The sequence below is a fragment of the Alosa alosa genome, chromosome 12, assembly GCF_017589495.1.
Source record: "Alosa alosa isolate M-15738 ecotype Scorff River chromosome 12, AALO_Geno_1.1, whole genome shotgun sequence".
In the NCBI taxonomy this organism is placed as follows: Eukaryota; Metazoa; Chordata; class Actinopteri; order Clupeiformes; family Clupeidae; genus Alosa; species Alosa alosa.
In genome coordinates, this window is record NC_063200.1 from 19457588 (window position 1) to 19472941 (window position 15354).

Sequence of the window (15354 nt, forward strand, 5' to 3'; positions counted from 1 at the left end):
ACCATTTTATGTTCACAATCATACCACCACCCAGTCTCGCATTGTGTTTTCAATACAAATCAGACAAGTCATGTTTCTATCTTATATTTACAATAGGGAAATGAGGGTCTCAATGATGCTGGAGGAGAGGTGTGAGGGTCTTATCAGTAAAGATCCAGCTCGAGGCCAAGCTTCAAAGAGACAAAATTGAGAGACTGGAGGATGAAGAGGAAATCAATGCTGAGCTGACTGCCAAGAAGAGGAAACTAGAGGATGAGTGCTCTGAGCTGAAGAAGGACATTGATGATCTGGAGCTGACTTTGGCCAAAGTGGGAGAAAGAGAAACATGCCACCGAGAACAAGGTTGGGATTTCTAAAGAGCAGATCAGGTGTGTTGTAAATAAAATATCATAGTTGCACTGTTTACTAATTCAAACTATCTATGTGCAGGTCAAGAACCTTAACTGAAGAGATGGCCTCTCAGGATGAGTCCATTGCTAAGCTAACAAAGGAGAAGAAAGCCCCACAAGAGGCCCATCAGCAGACTCTGATGATCTTTCAGGCAGAGGGAAGACAAAGTCAACACTCTGACCAAATCCAAGACTAAGCTTGAACAGGCAAGTGGATGATGTGTTCTTAACCAACAGGAGCTTACAAAGAAATTCTTACATTTGATACATTTTCCCACATGCTCACCTCCTCAAACTTCAAATTGGCAGCTTGAGGGTTCTGAGCAAGAAAAAAGAAGTCTGCATGGATCTTGAGAGAGAACTAAAAGAAAGCTTGAAGGTGACCTGAAGCTGGCCCAGGAGAACATCATGGATCTGGAGAGAATGACAAGCAACAGTCTGAGGGAGAAAAGCTGAAGAAGTAATGCATATTCCACTGAGCAACACTATTTATGCAAAACCTTTAATCAAAATACAACTAAACACTTTTGTGTAAGCATTTATTGACATTTATTTTACTTTTACTGTGACATAGGGAAGGACTTTGAAACAAGCCAACTTCTAGCAAAAGATTGAGGATGAACAATCACTGGGTGCTCAGCTGCAGAAGAAGATCAAGGAGCTTCAGGTTTAATTATTCTCTAGCGAGTCAAAATCTGGAGCTTTTTTGCAATTTTCTGTCTTACCAATATTCTTGTTATCAATAGGCACCATTGAGGAACTGGAGGGAAGAGATTGAGGCTGAGCCGCAGCTCGTGCCAAGGTTGAGAACAGAGAGCTGATCTCTCCAGGGAACCTTGAGGAGATCAGTGAGAGGCTTGAGGAGGCTGGTGGTGCCACTGCTGCTCAAATTGAGATGAACAAGAAGGTGAGGCTGAGTTCCAGAAGCTGCGTCATGACCTTGAGGAGTCCAATGCAGCATGAAGCCACTGCTGCAGCCTCCGGTTGCAGCAGGCCGACAGTGTGGCTGAGCTGGGGGAGCAGATTGACAACCTCAGCGGTCAAGCAAGAAGCTTGAGAAGGAGAAGAGTGAATACAAGATGGAAATTGATGATCTCGCCAGCAATATGGAGGCTGTTGCTAAAGCTAAGGTTGATGAGATGTTTACCCCTCATGTTATCTTTTAAACAAAACAACTTACAATAAACTTTGTGCTACTAATGGGCATTTTCATAAACAGGGAAATCTGGAGAAGATGTGCCGCACCCTTGAGGACCAACTTAGTGGAAACCAAGGCCAAGAGTGATGAGGGTGCCTGGCCAGGTCAATGACCTCAGTGCTCAGGAGAGCAAGACTTCAGACTGAAAAAATGGTGAGTTTGGTCAGCCAGGTTGAGGGAGAAAGATGCTCTTGTGTCTCAGCTGACCAGGAGCAAACAGGCCTTCACTCAACAAATTGAGGAGCTGAAGAGACTGAATGAGGAGGAGGTCAAGGTACTGAAACCTATACACAAAAGAGAAGAAATTGGACACATAGAATCAGAATCAGCTTTTGGACAGGTTTAAATACACATTATGTGAAAGGTTTTAACACTCTCACTTGTTAACACATAGGCCAAGAATGCCCTGGCCCATGCTGTTCAGTCTGCACGCCATGACCAAGACCTCCTGAGGGAGCAGTTTGAGGAAGAGCAGGAGGCTAAAGCTGAACTGCAGCGTGGCATGTCCAAGGCCAACAGCCGGGTTGCTCAGTGGAGGGACCAAGTATGAAACTGATGCCATCCCAGCCGCACTGAGGAGCTTTTGAGGAGTCCAAGTATGTGCTAAAGATGCAAAAAACTGAATTTGATGTTAATTAAAAGCCTTGGATTTTTCTTGAGGAAAACCCATAATGTCCCAATTGACATCAATCTATTGGAATTTTCAGAAAAAAGCTTTGCTCAGCTGCCTGCAGGAGGCTGAGGAGCAAATCGAGGCTGTCAACTCCAAGTGTGCCTCTCTGGATAAGACCAAGCAGAGACTCCAGGGTGAGGTTGAGGACCTCATGATTGATGTGGAGAGAGCCAATGGTCTAGCTGCCAATCTTGACAAGAAGCAAAGAAACTTTGACAAGGTAATGCCTCCAAAACATTGAAATGTGGAATGTATGTGAAAACTGAATAAATATAAGCCTCACAACAAAAACTGTTTCTAAAAGGTCCTGGCAGAATGGAAGCAGAAGTACGAGGAGGGTCAGGCAGAGTTGGAGGGTGCTCAGAAAGAGGCTCGTTCTCTCAGCACTGAGCTGTTCAAGATGAAGAACTCCTATGAGGAGTCTCTTGACCACCTGGAGACCCTGGAAGAGGGAGAAACAAGAATTTGGTAACGTGAGTCAAATCAACCCAATCCATATCTCAATCAAAAATATTTTTAAACATCCACATAATATTGTTTACTGTAATATCCTGTAACATGCATATTTGCAGAGGAGATCTCGGACCTGACTGAGCAGCTTGGTGAGACTGGAAAGAGCATCCATGAGCTGGAGAAGGCCAAGAAGACTGTAGAAACTGAAAAGTCTGAGATCCAGACAGCCCCTGGAGGAGGCTGAGGTAGAAATTCAGGGCGGCTTTTCTACACATTAATAAACTGAAATGATGATGTTATATAATGTTTTAATTTTTAAAAAATTTTCATTTTTTTTTGTTTAGGGAACTCTCGAGCATGAGGAGTCCAAGATTCTTCGTGTCCAACTTGAACTCAACCAGGTCAAGGGTGAGGTTGACAGGAAACTTGCAGAAAAGGATGAGGAGATGGAGCAGATCAAGAGGAACAGCCAGAGGGTGATTGACTCCATGCAGAGCACTCTGGACTCTGAGGTCAGGAGCAGGAATGATGCCCTGAGAATCAAGAAGAAGATGGAGGGAGACCTCAATGAGATGGAAATTCAGCTGAGCCATGCTAACCGCCAGGCTGCTGAGTCCCAGAAACAACTGAGAAATGTACAAGGTCAACTCAAGGTCAGTTATAGAATGAAGTAGTACAGGGGTACTATGTGATCTCATCTAACCGCCATCACTATCCATTTGACAAGTATCTCCATAAAACACCCGAGCTATCTATTGGTAGCATGACATCTCTTTTGTCATTCCATGTTTTCTATTAGGATGCTCAACTGCATCTTGATGATGCTGTCAGAGGACAGGAAGACATGAAGGAGCAGGCTGCCATGGTGGAGCGCAGGAACACCCTGATGGTGGCTGAGATTGAGGAGCTCAGAGCTGCCCTGGAGCAGACAGAGAGAGGCCGCAAAGTGGCTGAACAGGAGTTAGTTGATGCCAGTGAGCGTGTTGGCCTTTTGCACTCTCAGGTGGACATATATTTTTTTACCTCACATAAAATAATTATTTCCATCGTTTCCACAGTACTTTCAAAAGATTCATCATTTAACATTTAACAAATTGTTTCTGAATGTTAGAACACAAGTCTGATTAACACCAAGAAGAAGCTTGAGGCTGACCTGGTTCAGGTCCAAAGTGAGGTTGATGACATCGTCCAGGAGGCTAGAAATGCTGAGGATAAGGCCAAGAAAGCTATCACTGATGTAAGTAGTGATATATTTTTTATGAATTCATCCCTAACATATTAAATATGTGAACATTAAGGATATGTTTTCATGCTACCTTCCATGAACAATCATGCCGTCATCTAGGCTGCCATGATGGCAGAGGAGCTGAAGAAGGAGCAGGACACCAGTTCTCATCTGGAGAGGATGAAGAAGAACCTGGAGGTCACTGTGAAGGATCTGCAGCACCGCCTGGATGAGGCTGAGAATCTGGCCATGAAGGGTGGCAAGAAACAACTCCAGAAACTGGAATCCAGGGTGAGTGGCTAAACCTGGGTGAGATGAAAATTGTTCAGAATGTAATGAATAAAATGAAGGCCGTGTCTGAAATGAAAATGTTGCTCATGTAAAGGTTCGTGAGCTGGAAGGTGAGGTTGAGAATGAACAACGACGTGGTGTTGATGCTGTCAAGGGTGTCCGCAAATACGAGAGGAGGGTAAAGGAACTCACCTACCAGGTACAAACTTTATTTAACCACTATTGAAATAGATAGATAGATAGATAGATAGATAGATACTTTATTGATCCCCAGGGGAAATTCAAGGGGAAATACATTTAACTTGAGGAGTACAACAATTGACAGATTGTTTTTCTTTTCAGACTGAGGAGGACAAGAAGAATGTCACCAGACTGCAGGACCTGGTTGACAAGCTGCAGTTGAAAGTCAAAGCCTACAAGAGGCAGGCTGAGGAAGCTGTAAGCAGTCTCTTATATTGCCTATATGGCCAAATGTCTTGCCTTTCATATATAATATATAAAGTTTGCTTTAGAACTAAAGCCTCTGTACTCATCAAACATCTGCTCGTTATTAGGAGGAGCAAGCTAATGGCTACCTGTCCAAGTTCAGGAAGGTTCAGCATGAGCTAGAGGAGGCTGAGGAGCGTGCTGACATTGCTGAATCCCAGGTCAACAAGATGAGAGCAAAGAGCCGTGATACTGGAAAGGTAAATCTAATTTGCCATATTTCAATGTGTTGTAAGTCAACATATGTTCCTACTCAATTACATTAAATTTCTCCATTTCTCTGTCTTAGGGCAAGGAGGCTGCAGAGTAAAAATCTTCTGCCTTGTGAAATCTTCTGCCTTGTCACTCAGCTGGATTAATATCCTGATTACTGTGGCTATTTTGTAACTACATAATAAAAGTATCTTCATTATACCGTATGAGTTTATTGTTTTTAATGTCAGTGAGAATAATTTTCTTATTTTGTACCATGTTTTTATTTCATAATGGCATTTAAAAGCACTTAATAATGAAATAATGAAAGATGCTTCTTAGATAACTGAAGGAAACTGAAAACGGATACTTTTTGGTGTGCTTAAAACTCAGATAGATACAGTAGATAGATAGATAGATAGATAGAGACTTTAATAATGTCTGTGTTGCCCTACAGGAGAAGTGAGTGAGTAATTCCAGTATTTTGATGGTCCTGTGGCCTAACAGCTGGCAAACTGCTCCTGCCTTGTGTTTTATTAGGGCTCATCTAAGCCTACAAGCTTAAACATAGAAGCAGCCAATCCACAAATTAGTATAAGTAAGTATAAGTATATATACTCTTTTGATCCCGTGAGGGAAATTTGGTCTCTGCATTTATCCCAATCCGTGAATTAGTGAAACACACTCAGCACACAGTGAACACACAGTGAGGTGAAGCACACACTAATCCCAGCGCAGTGAGCTGCCTGCAACAACATCGGCGCTCGGGGAGCAGTGAGGGGATAGGTGCCTTGCTCAAGGGCATTTCAGCCGTGCCTACTGCTCGGTGTTCGAACCGGCAACCCTCCGGTTACAAGTCCGAAGCGCTAACCAGTAGGCCACGGCTGCCCCAATTGACCATTTAAAAAATAACAATACTTATGACAACTAGATGTACCACAGAGCGGTACAAAATATGACCTCCGCCCAGTCCAGCACATTTTTTCCACAAAAATAAATCACGCTGAAAGGCCTATATGATTCTAATTGTCTCACTAAATTGCATTATCCACACTCAATTCTCACTGTTATCTGCTAGACAACAAGTACCAAAACATGATTAGTTCATAGATTGTTCATAGTACCCTTGTAGTTCATAGACACATGTAAAATTCATTTTATACAACCCCACCCCCATCTTGCCTGTTCATAATTCTGAGAAATTCTTGAATTGTGTGCATGTGTGCGTGTACATGTTTATGTTTATGTGTGTGTGTGTGTGTGTGTGTGTGTGTGTGCTTGTGTGTTTGCCTGCGTATGTGTGTTTGTGCATGTGCATGCATGCGCACATATGTCTACTGTGTGAGTATGTGTCATACTGTATGTATCATTACTGTGAATGTATGTGTGTGCGTGTGTATCTGTTTATGCACATGTGTGCACATGGAATGAGTTAACATGACCCCTGGAGGCAAACATAATGGAAAAAATTGGTCATCCTAGGCCCCACGGTTCTCAAGATATTCACAGAAAACTGTGTTGCCCTACCCTCCTTCGGGGGTCCAGTACAGCGGGGGCTACAGATCAAAACAAAAACGATGGTTCCATGCTATCCATGTGGGGTTACATGCCCACCAAGTTTCGTGTACCCCGTCTTTCAGTGTCCCGGAATCCTTGTTGGTGTAACGGTCACTAAATGTACACATAAATTATTTTATTGTAAGGCCCCCCATGAACGTAAGTCCACAAAACTGGGCATGCATTCGGAGGGTGTCATAATGATCCTACACTTTCAATTTCGTGCAGTTTTGACCATGTCAGCCAGAGATATTGTGATGAAAACACCTAATTTTTTGCTTTTTAATTTTTAACTAGGTGGCGCTATACATGAAATAAGTGGTAATGGGATGGGTTGACATGCCCCCTTAAGACCAATATACAAAAAAAAGGTGGACCTCCTAGGCCCTACGGTTCTCAAGATATTCACAGAAAACGGTCTCCAGCCACCTACAGGCCAGTTGGTGTATAGTAACATAAATTAATTTATTGTGTGGCCCCCCATGAACGGAATTCCACGAAACTTGGCGTGCATTCAGAGGGTGTCATAATGATCCTACACTTCCAATTTCGTGCAGTTTTGACTATGTTAGGTCACAGATACCTGCGATTACAACACCTCATTTTTACTTTTTTGTGTTTAACTAGGTGGCGCTACATGAAATGAGTGGTTATGGAATGGGTTGACATGGCCCCTTGAGATCAACATACAAAAAAAAATGGTTCTCCTAAACCTTAAGGTTCTCGAGATATTCACAGAAAACTGTGTCTGCCCTACCCTCCTTTCGGGGGGTGCAGTCCAGCGGGGGGGTTACAGATCAAAACAAAAACGATGGTTCCATGCTATCCATGTGGGGTTACATGCCCACCAAGTTTCGTGTACCCCGGTCTTTCAGTGTCCCGGAATCCTTGACCCTCCTTTTCGGGGTGCAGTCCAGCGGGGGTTACAGATCAAAACAAAAAACGATGGTTCCATGCTATCCATATGGGGTTACATGCCCACCAAGTTTCGTCTACCCCGGTCTTTCAGTGTCCCGGGAATCCTTGACGGAAATTTGGACAATTCGGATAATTATAATATAAAATGCTTAAGGGGAAGTGTTGAATGATGGTTATAACACTGGCAATAAATTATTCACTGAGGGGGAGGGAGGGAGTCTTGAAGAGCTGCTGATTTCAAAACATCTGAAATATTTTGTCAATATAAAAATATCATATGGCCAATAAATTGCAAATGTCATGAATAGAATGTGTGGGGCTGTTATAGCTAAAGAGTCTGACACATACCCACACAAGCTCAGTAGGAACTATATCTGTCTGCAACTGCTCCCCTCTGCTGCCATACCTGTACATGGTTTGCTATCCCTGTGTTGCTATTAGGTCCTACCTGGGCTGTGCTATTAAGGCCTACTGTTGTGTTTCATGGCATTTGAGTTGTGGGCTACGTAACCATTTACATCTGTAGATAGCTCCTTCTAAATATGCAGTTAACTCACAACATGCCTGCTTGTCATTTGTGCAATGCTCGCTTCTAGGCTTTCATCACTAATACATGCTTTGGGTGTGCAAAGGCTACAACAGCTTACTATGGGTTGCATTTTTGGGCTGTACAAGAGTTAACTGCAGTTTAGAGTTCATTTCCCCTTGTTTTATCAACCAAACTCGATCCTACATGCATTCAGAAAAATTCACGTGATCAGTACTAAGAGAAAAATAATCCATGAGAGTGAACTGCGTGAGCAGCAGTAGGGTAAACTTGTTCGTTCCTCTCCAGGTTTGATGTCAACAAATAATAGTATGTTAACTTTAAAGTTATCTGCTGGCTTGCATCTTTCAAGCCTGTGTTGCTATTAGGTCCTACCTGGGCTGTGCTATTAAGGCCTACTGTTGGGTTTCAGGGCATTGAAGTTGTGGGCTACGCAACCATTTACATACCCTGGAAATCCAGAGTTCTCGCAAGAACACAATGGAATTGTCTCTGTGACTCTGGCAATGAGCAATTGATGCACGTTACTTTTACCCCTTGCATCCCGTGGAACCAATCAAATTGGTGTATCTGATATATGCGGGCCAGAGGCGAGCTAAACTGATGACGACAGCGCTGCAAGGTTGGAGGTCAGTAAACATTAATTGTAGTGTTATCCAACTGTCCGGAATCATTCAGAGTAATTGGTCTAGTGTTATCCAATTGCGTGCAGTGAGATTTTCAAATGCATGCTTGGTGCCGCCCCTCGGTTGGGCCATTACATTGTTCGTGGCTAGACCCTTAATCTTTCTAGATTACCAGGGTCTGGATTTTTCAGGCTACCATTTACATCTAGCTCCTTCTAAATATCCAGTTAGCTCACGTCATGCCTGCTTGTCATTTGTGTAGTGCTCACCAAAATCATAGAAATGATCTTTGCAAGACACTTCTCTCCGATGATCCAAGATAGATTTACTTTAAGTTGTTAGGTTTTTTAACCTTTATATTAACAGGTTGCAGACACAATAATAATCAATTCAGCTTACAGTGCATTCAAAGAGTATTCAGACTTTCTTCAAAATTTGTTGTTGTAAACTGACAGAAAATTGAGAACATTTGCTGTGAAAAGAATACAGTTTGTAGATGTATTGACTATTTTGATTATGTAACCATCTTGCTTTCAGTGCATGAGATGATGAAGAACCAGGCACCTTGTCCTAAAATGATGTATTTTAATAGTTAAAACTACAATTGAGGGAGCTGCCAGTATAATGCCCCTGTTTTGAGACAGACAAACTTTGAATCAAATAAACTTGCTTCTAAAAGATATATCAGTTTCAAGACATTGTAAAAATCAGTGAAAAAATTCAACAATCTGACCTGTTTACAGCTTGCCACACAGGGGCTATGAGAACTGCTTACTCACAAACTCAGTACTTTAAAGAGATGTTCAAATATGTGGAGCCCAAAAATCTTGTTGAGCAGAGATGAGAACAGGACAGAGAAGTCTGCCTGTTATGTTCCAGTGCTAAACACTTTAGAAGGTATGCAGGAGTCCGGTTTTTGGCAGGGCCTTATTTCAGTCGATCATTTGAATGTTTCCAAAACAGATGTCCTCTCGGACTGTTGTGATGGTGAACTGTTCATGTCGAACACATTTTTTCAGGAAAACCCAAGTTGTCTGAAGTTGGCTTTATACCATACCAGGATGCATTCGAAGTTGTGAACCCACTGGGCTCTGCTAAAAAGAAGCACATGGTTTTGGCTGTGTACTTCTCTCTACTTAACATGCCCCCCTATGTACGATCAAATGTTGACCACATCCAGCTGGTTTTGTTGTGTAGAGATTAGGATTTTAAGGACTTTGGCCATGCAAAGGTTTTTTGCATGGCCAGACTCCAGTACACAGATGTTAGGATCCACTCCAGACTCCTGTTTTGTTCATGATATTTTCAAGGGTGTCCTCTCATATGATGTTGGTCTTTTCCTCAAGTACAAAAAGAAGAGATGGTTCACATACCCAATTTTGAACAGGAGAATCAAGCAGTTCAAATATAAAGCAACAGATGCTTGCTCCAAACCTTGTGAGGTAAGTCCTCAAACTCTGAAACTGAGTGGACATGCTGTCTAAAATGGGAACTGATAATGGTTGGCAGTTAATTTAGCATCTTAAGGACATTGTTAACCTGATTTGTGCTCAGCAAATGCAGAAAGCTGAGATGCACTATTAAAAATCATGTGCGCACAGGATTGTGGGTGTTCCAAGCATGCAGAGGATACACGCATGCATCCTTGAAAATCTCAGAACGAAGGACTCAGTACTTGATAGAATTTTAAAGCACCCTTGACATTGGAACAGTGCTTGGCGAGATTCGATGACGTAACATCCTTAAAAGAGCGGCTTTGAAGGACCCATCCTTGACTTTAAGAAAAGCCCCATGTCTCCCAATTCTATCCACCTACTGTGGAGAATCCACTTCCTGGTAGTGGCGTGGGAGCACCAGGCTGCATGGGCTGGTGCTGTCCTGTCGAGAGTGAGGAACAATTTGGAGTGCGTCGTTCCATGTTCCAGCTGTGAGCATTTTTCAAATGTCAAAGCTGACCAGGTGGTTGCACCCATGTAGCCAGACTTTCAAGCCAGTGGTGTAGTTAACCAAGTTCCTTGTGTTTGCTTCTCTCTCTGGTGCTGGACAGGAGCTGTTGGGTAAAAGCGGGTGCCAAGCTGATTCCCAGGTGGTGGTGTCCCATCACTGTCCTTTGTAATAGCTGTGCATCAAGTGTGTGTGTGTCGTGTTCACCTGTGGTGTGCTGTGCCCAGATCCTATCCCCTTGTCAGCCTCCTGCTAGCCCCGGTGAGCCCACAGCCCTGTGTGCAGTAATAGTAGGCCTATAGGACCTGGTGCAACCTGCTTGTCTATGTGTGTATAGTGTATGTGATTAGTGTCTTCTGGTTGTATTTCTGTTTGTATTGTTTCTAAGTGTAGTCCATAATGGACCTTCTATTGTGTCAATAAATTGTCTTTTTTATTTTAATAGAACCATGTCTCCAGTCTCAGTGTTACGAACCTGTGTACCCAATGGGTAGCCTGACGAGCCAGACCCACATTAAAATGTAGGGTCTGGGCACTCACCGTTCCCAGTGCTCAGTCCGAGGGGCGGGATAATCAGTTGTCTTTCAAATTCCAGCGGCAGCGCTATGAGTCCCATGCGTTTCCCACCATGGGAAGCTAGTTGGCTAGTTCAAACGTTTGCCAACTTAATAAAAGCTTAACTCGTGTCACACTGTTTGCCAACAGCAACATCCATCTTATTTGTTTTCAAGTAGCAGGGAATTCAAGCCAAACCGTTGCAACTCTGCCATCAATCATTATGTTAAGCCCACCTAACGACTCTATACACGATTTCATTGGCCTGATTGAGTTTCGATTTCTGGAGCTCACAAGCCAACGGAGAGTTGCTAGACTAGCCCTGGCAGCAAATATAATTTGCTGCCGCTAGGGGCTCGTCTAGATTTCTAGGCTACCCAATGGGGTCTAAACTGACCAAAAGGTTTCTAAATTAGTTCCTGGGAGGACATAACCCTCGCAGGAACACTATTTCCATATATCAATTTGAGACGTAAACATTTGCGGCATTATCCATGATTAATCTTGAAATTTGCCCCACTCATTAGGCTATGGACTATGTGTTTTGAGAGCAAACATAGTTACTTCAAAAGATGTACAAGGCATCTTAAGAATGTCAAAATCTGTGTTTGACTCTTTCAGGGAGGCATCAGATGTTTTAGGCCTTTCTTTCTGCTGGGTCAGTCAGTCCTCCAACCCTGGAAATTAAAGATGGCTCACCATTTTACTTTACAGTCAGCAAGTTAAAGACACAATCCGACAATTTGGCTTCACTGAAAGAAATACACAAATTCCTGTTGATGTGCAGTATAATGGGATAATTCACAGGAAGGGACAATTTCTTATTCATAAAGAATGATGATTTAGTAGAGTTTGGTGAAATCATTCTCATTCTCATTAAAGATGATTTTGCACTTCATTTTCTGATGAGAGTGTATGATGGGGAATTTCTTTCCTGAATGTACTCAGCATTGGAAGATTAGAGTTCAAACATGTTAGTGAACTGATTGACATGTGGCCTTTATCATATTACTTAAACAATGGATTCCAGATTGTCCCATTGAAGCACAGTCTCTGTGTTGTTGATTTGTGTTTTGTTTGTAGCTGTGCAGCATCCCATCACCCTGTGTAGCCTACTGATTGGGTGGACTAGGCCGAATGTTTATGGTAGGGAGATTAAATCACTGTGTGGTGTAGTGATTCACTGGGTATCAATTTTAATATCACCCCTCCAGTGTGTGTGTGAGACTGGGTATCAATTTTAATATCACCCCTCCAGTGTGTGTGTGAGATGCACTCGTATTCTTGCAACTCCTTTCCAGTAAATCCCGGTTCAGTAATTCCAAAAGGGTGGCCAGTTCTGGGGTGATTTCTGGTCCCTGCCTTACTTGTCTGACTTTTTGTGTCTGAAGTCTGTCTCTGTATTTATTAAATGATTGTATGTGTCCATGCACTTATATCTCAAACCTGTGTGACCTAATAGGTTAAGTGGGTGTTTCCTCGGTCCCCGTAACTGGGGTGGTGTAGTCGACTATAAATTGTCCGCCATGCTACAGTTACACTGATTTTACAACAGCTACATTCATTCTTCTGCCAAGAAATATATTTCCTCTATGTGAATGGTTGCCAAGCAACATCAAGACGCAGCTAGGCCTACTTTAACTGTATCAAGTCATGGTAGTGCAGTAATATACAACGAAATGCGGTTAAGGCGTATATTTATGCTGCATTTTACAAGGCATCGAATGCAATGCAGCCAATCATAATCAAAGACCGGAACTATCCGTTTTGCAATAATAATAACAGACGGTTGATAAAGCGTTTTAAAGGATCTTTGATAATAACTAGATGTACCGCATAGCGGTACAAAATATGACCGCCGCGCAGTCCTGTACATCCGTTCCGCGAAAATAAATCACACTTCAATTTGTCTCCATATTTTACTCCATCCCCCTCTCTTGAAACTTTCGTGTATGCTTGTTTGGCATGCCTGAGTGTGTGTGTGCGGCTGCACAGAGAGTAACCTACTGGTGCTGAAAAGGTGAATAGATTGTAGAATAGCCAAAGAAGATGTAGCATTGTTATAAAACCTTTAACATCTCTAAACAATCACAAGTAGGGCAGTTCATCACAGTTCATCCATTGCAACTGGATTGATGAAAGGTCACTTACACCTGTAGGCTACATTGTATTTGGGAAAAGCAAAGGTATCAGCATAATGTTATTTATTTATTTATTTATAAACAAAAACATCTCTGTCAGTTCCGCCGTTTTCAACAGCTATCAAAAACAAAGGTCATTTTTTGGATGGATGGATTTTTTGTGAATGTTTCTTCTTCTACATAAGATTTTAGTCATCTTTAGTTCATGTAATACTTTATTGTCAATGCACAAATTAAGTAACAGTAGTCTGAAACGTTATTGTTAATGCACAAATTAAGTAACAGTAGTCTGAAACGAAATGCTGTTTTACATCTAGTGGTGCAAATAACTGACATGTCCAAATGGGCCTTGATGAAATGCGTCGCTAGACTGTTCATACACATTTTAACGGGCCAAAGTTGAAGAGCTGTCCGTTATTCTTCGTGCAAATATAGGCTGATTCATGTTCCCTTGCATTATGTAACTGAGGTCCATGGCTAGTCTGGCTTTCACCAGACCAACCTCAATCTTTTAAGAAATCAAAAAATAAATAGCGGGCAGATCAGGCTGGGTTCACCAAGCCTAGTCCATAGGCACCCGATATTGTTCACACTCTGGCTATTCTAAATGCAAAAATGCATCAGGGAGTTATGACAAAACTGTAACTAACACACTAGATCCTAATAGAAAGCTGTTAGCTTCCCTAAGCTACAGGTAGGCTTATAAGGTAGGCCTATTTACAACATAAATTGTCAATAGGCTATGCTGGCTTACACAAATAAAATCTCCTTTGAAACCAATGGCTTCACGCCTTACAGTATCAAGCGGACTTAAACTGCCATATCGTGGCGAAAAGTTGTAATAAAATTCACGCAGCTCCATGAGTCAAGGAAAGCGCGAATGAAGTAGCCACTTCTAAATGGGACCCACTACACAGTAGCTTAAGGTGTGTTGCTAAAGCAGCCATAATGAAATGAAGGTGTCATTGTTTGGATACTTCACACACACGTGCTTTTTAATTTCACAGACTACAACTACCAAGCTGGAATCAAAGCACATCGATTCCCCACACCCTGCACGCACTTAAAACAAAATAAACAGGCGTCTCAGTCTCACGCATGTATAGGCAAAACTGTATCAGACCGGTGTAATGTTAGTAAATCTTCCATTGCACAGAATGTTTTTTGTAGCACATGCAACAAATGACAGTCGAAAGATACAATTACAGTGCTGCTATCAATTTGCTTGGTATAACCGCATTTATAGTTTTCTACAAATGCAATCAATCAAATTGGCCTCCATCACTCAACCAACGCTAACGGTAACATTACCTAGGTCCTTATTGATATTATAAGATTAACGTACCTGCAGTAAAAACCAAGCATGTCCGATAAACATCCTTAGATTTATTTCGGCTTCAAGAAGAAATGGGAATTAGATTTCATGTGAACATCATCCTATCCTTATTAGACGTTCTCTGCGGTAAACTATAGTCCTTGTAGGAAGCGTCCATTGTTATTCCAACCCACGTTTAACTTCCAACAAAATTACGTCTCACTGCAACGATGCGCCATCTAGTGGACAAACGACTACTTATCGCCAATACTGGAAATGCAGCCATGATGATGATGATGAATATTTATTTTGGCTTTCTTTTAATCCTACTGAATTTGTAATTATGTATCGGCCGTTCTAATACCGATAGGATGTGGGTGCCTGTGTGTGTGTGCATGTGTATATGTGTGCACCGCCATCTACAGGCCAATGAGTGTACAGTCACTAAATGTACACATAACCTATTTTTTTTTAGACCCCCATGGATGAAGCCATGGATGAAGCCATGGATGAAGCGTTTCTACGAAACTTGGCATACCCCCAGAGAATGCCAGGTCAATCATACACATAAAATTTGGTGCTGTTCTGAACATCTTAACTGAAGATAGGGGCGATTAAAGTAGAATAATATTGCATTTTCATTTTTTACCGGGGGGGTGCAAATCACAAATGAGTGATTATGGGCCAGATTGATGTGGGCCCTTGAGACCAACATACCATAAAAGATTCTTCATCCTCGGTGCCACAGTTCAGGTAGTTATTTAGGAAAAACTGCTTTTTTAGTTCGGGGGCCCAGCATGCGGGGAGGGACCCGGGGGCCGAAACGAAATTTTTTCAGTAAAAG

The 15354-nt window shown here is 42.2% G+C and overlaps 1 protein-coding gene across 1 annotated transcript in view; it reads left to right on the plus strand.

Annotated features, from left to right (window-relative positions):
• LOC125304481 (myosin heavy chain, fast skeletal muscle-like) overlaps positions 1 to 5129 on the plus strand; it is a 16661-nt gene extending 11532 nt beyond the window's left edge. Inside the window, exons 33-40 of the mRNA XM_048258796.1 lie at positions 3058 to 3366; positions 3513 to 3716; positions 3825 to 3950; positions 4059 to 4229; positions 4324 to 4428; positions 4572 to 4667; positions 4784 to 4915; positions 5005 to 5129. Coding sequence (XP_048114753.1) covers positions 3058 to 3366; positions 3513 to 3716; positions 3825 to 3950; positions 4059 to 4229; positions 4324 to 4428; positions 4572 to 4667; positions 4784 to 4915; positions 5005 to 5025 — 1164 coding nt within the window. The 3' untranslated portion in view covers positions 5026 to 5129. The remainder of the gene's footprint in view (positions 1 to 3057; positions 3367 to 3512; positions 3717 to 3824; positions 3951 to 4058; positions 4230 to 4323; positions 4429 to 4571; positions 4668 to 4783; positions 4916 to 5004) is intronic.
• The last annotated feature ends 10225 nt before the right edge of the window (positions 5130 to 15354 follow it).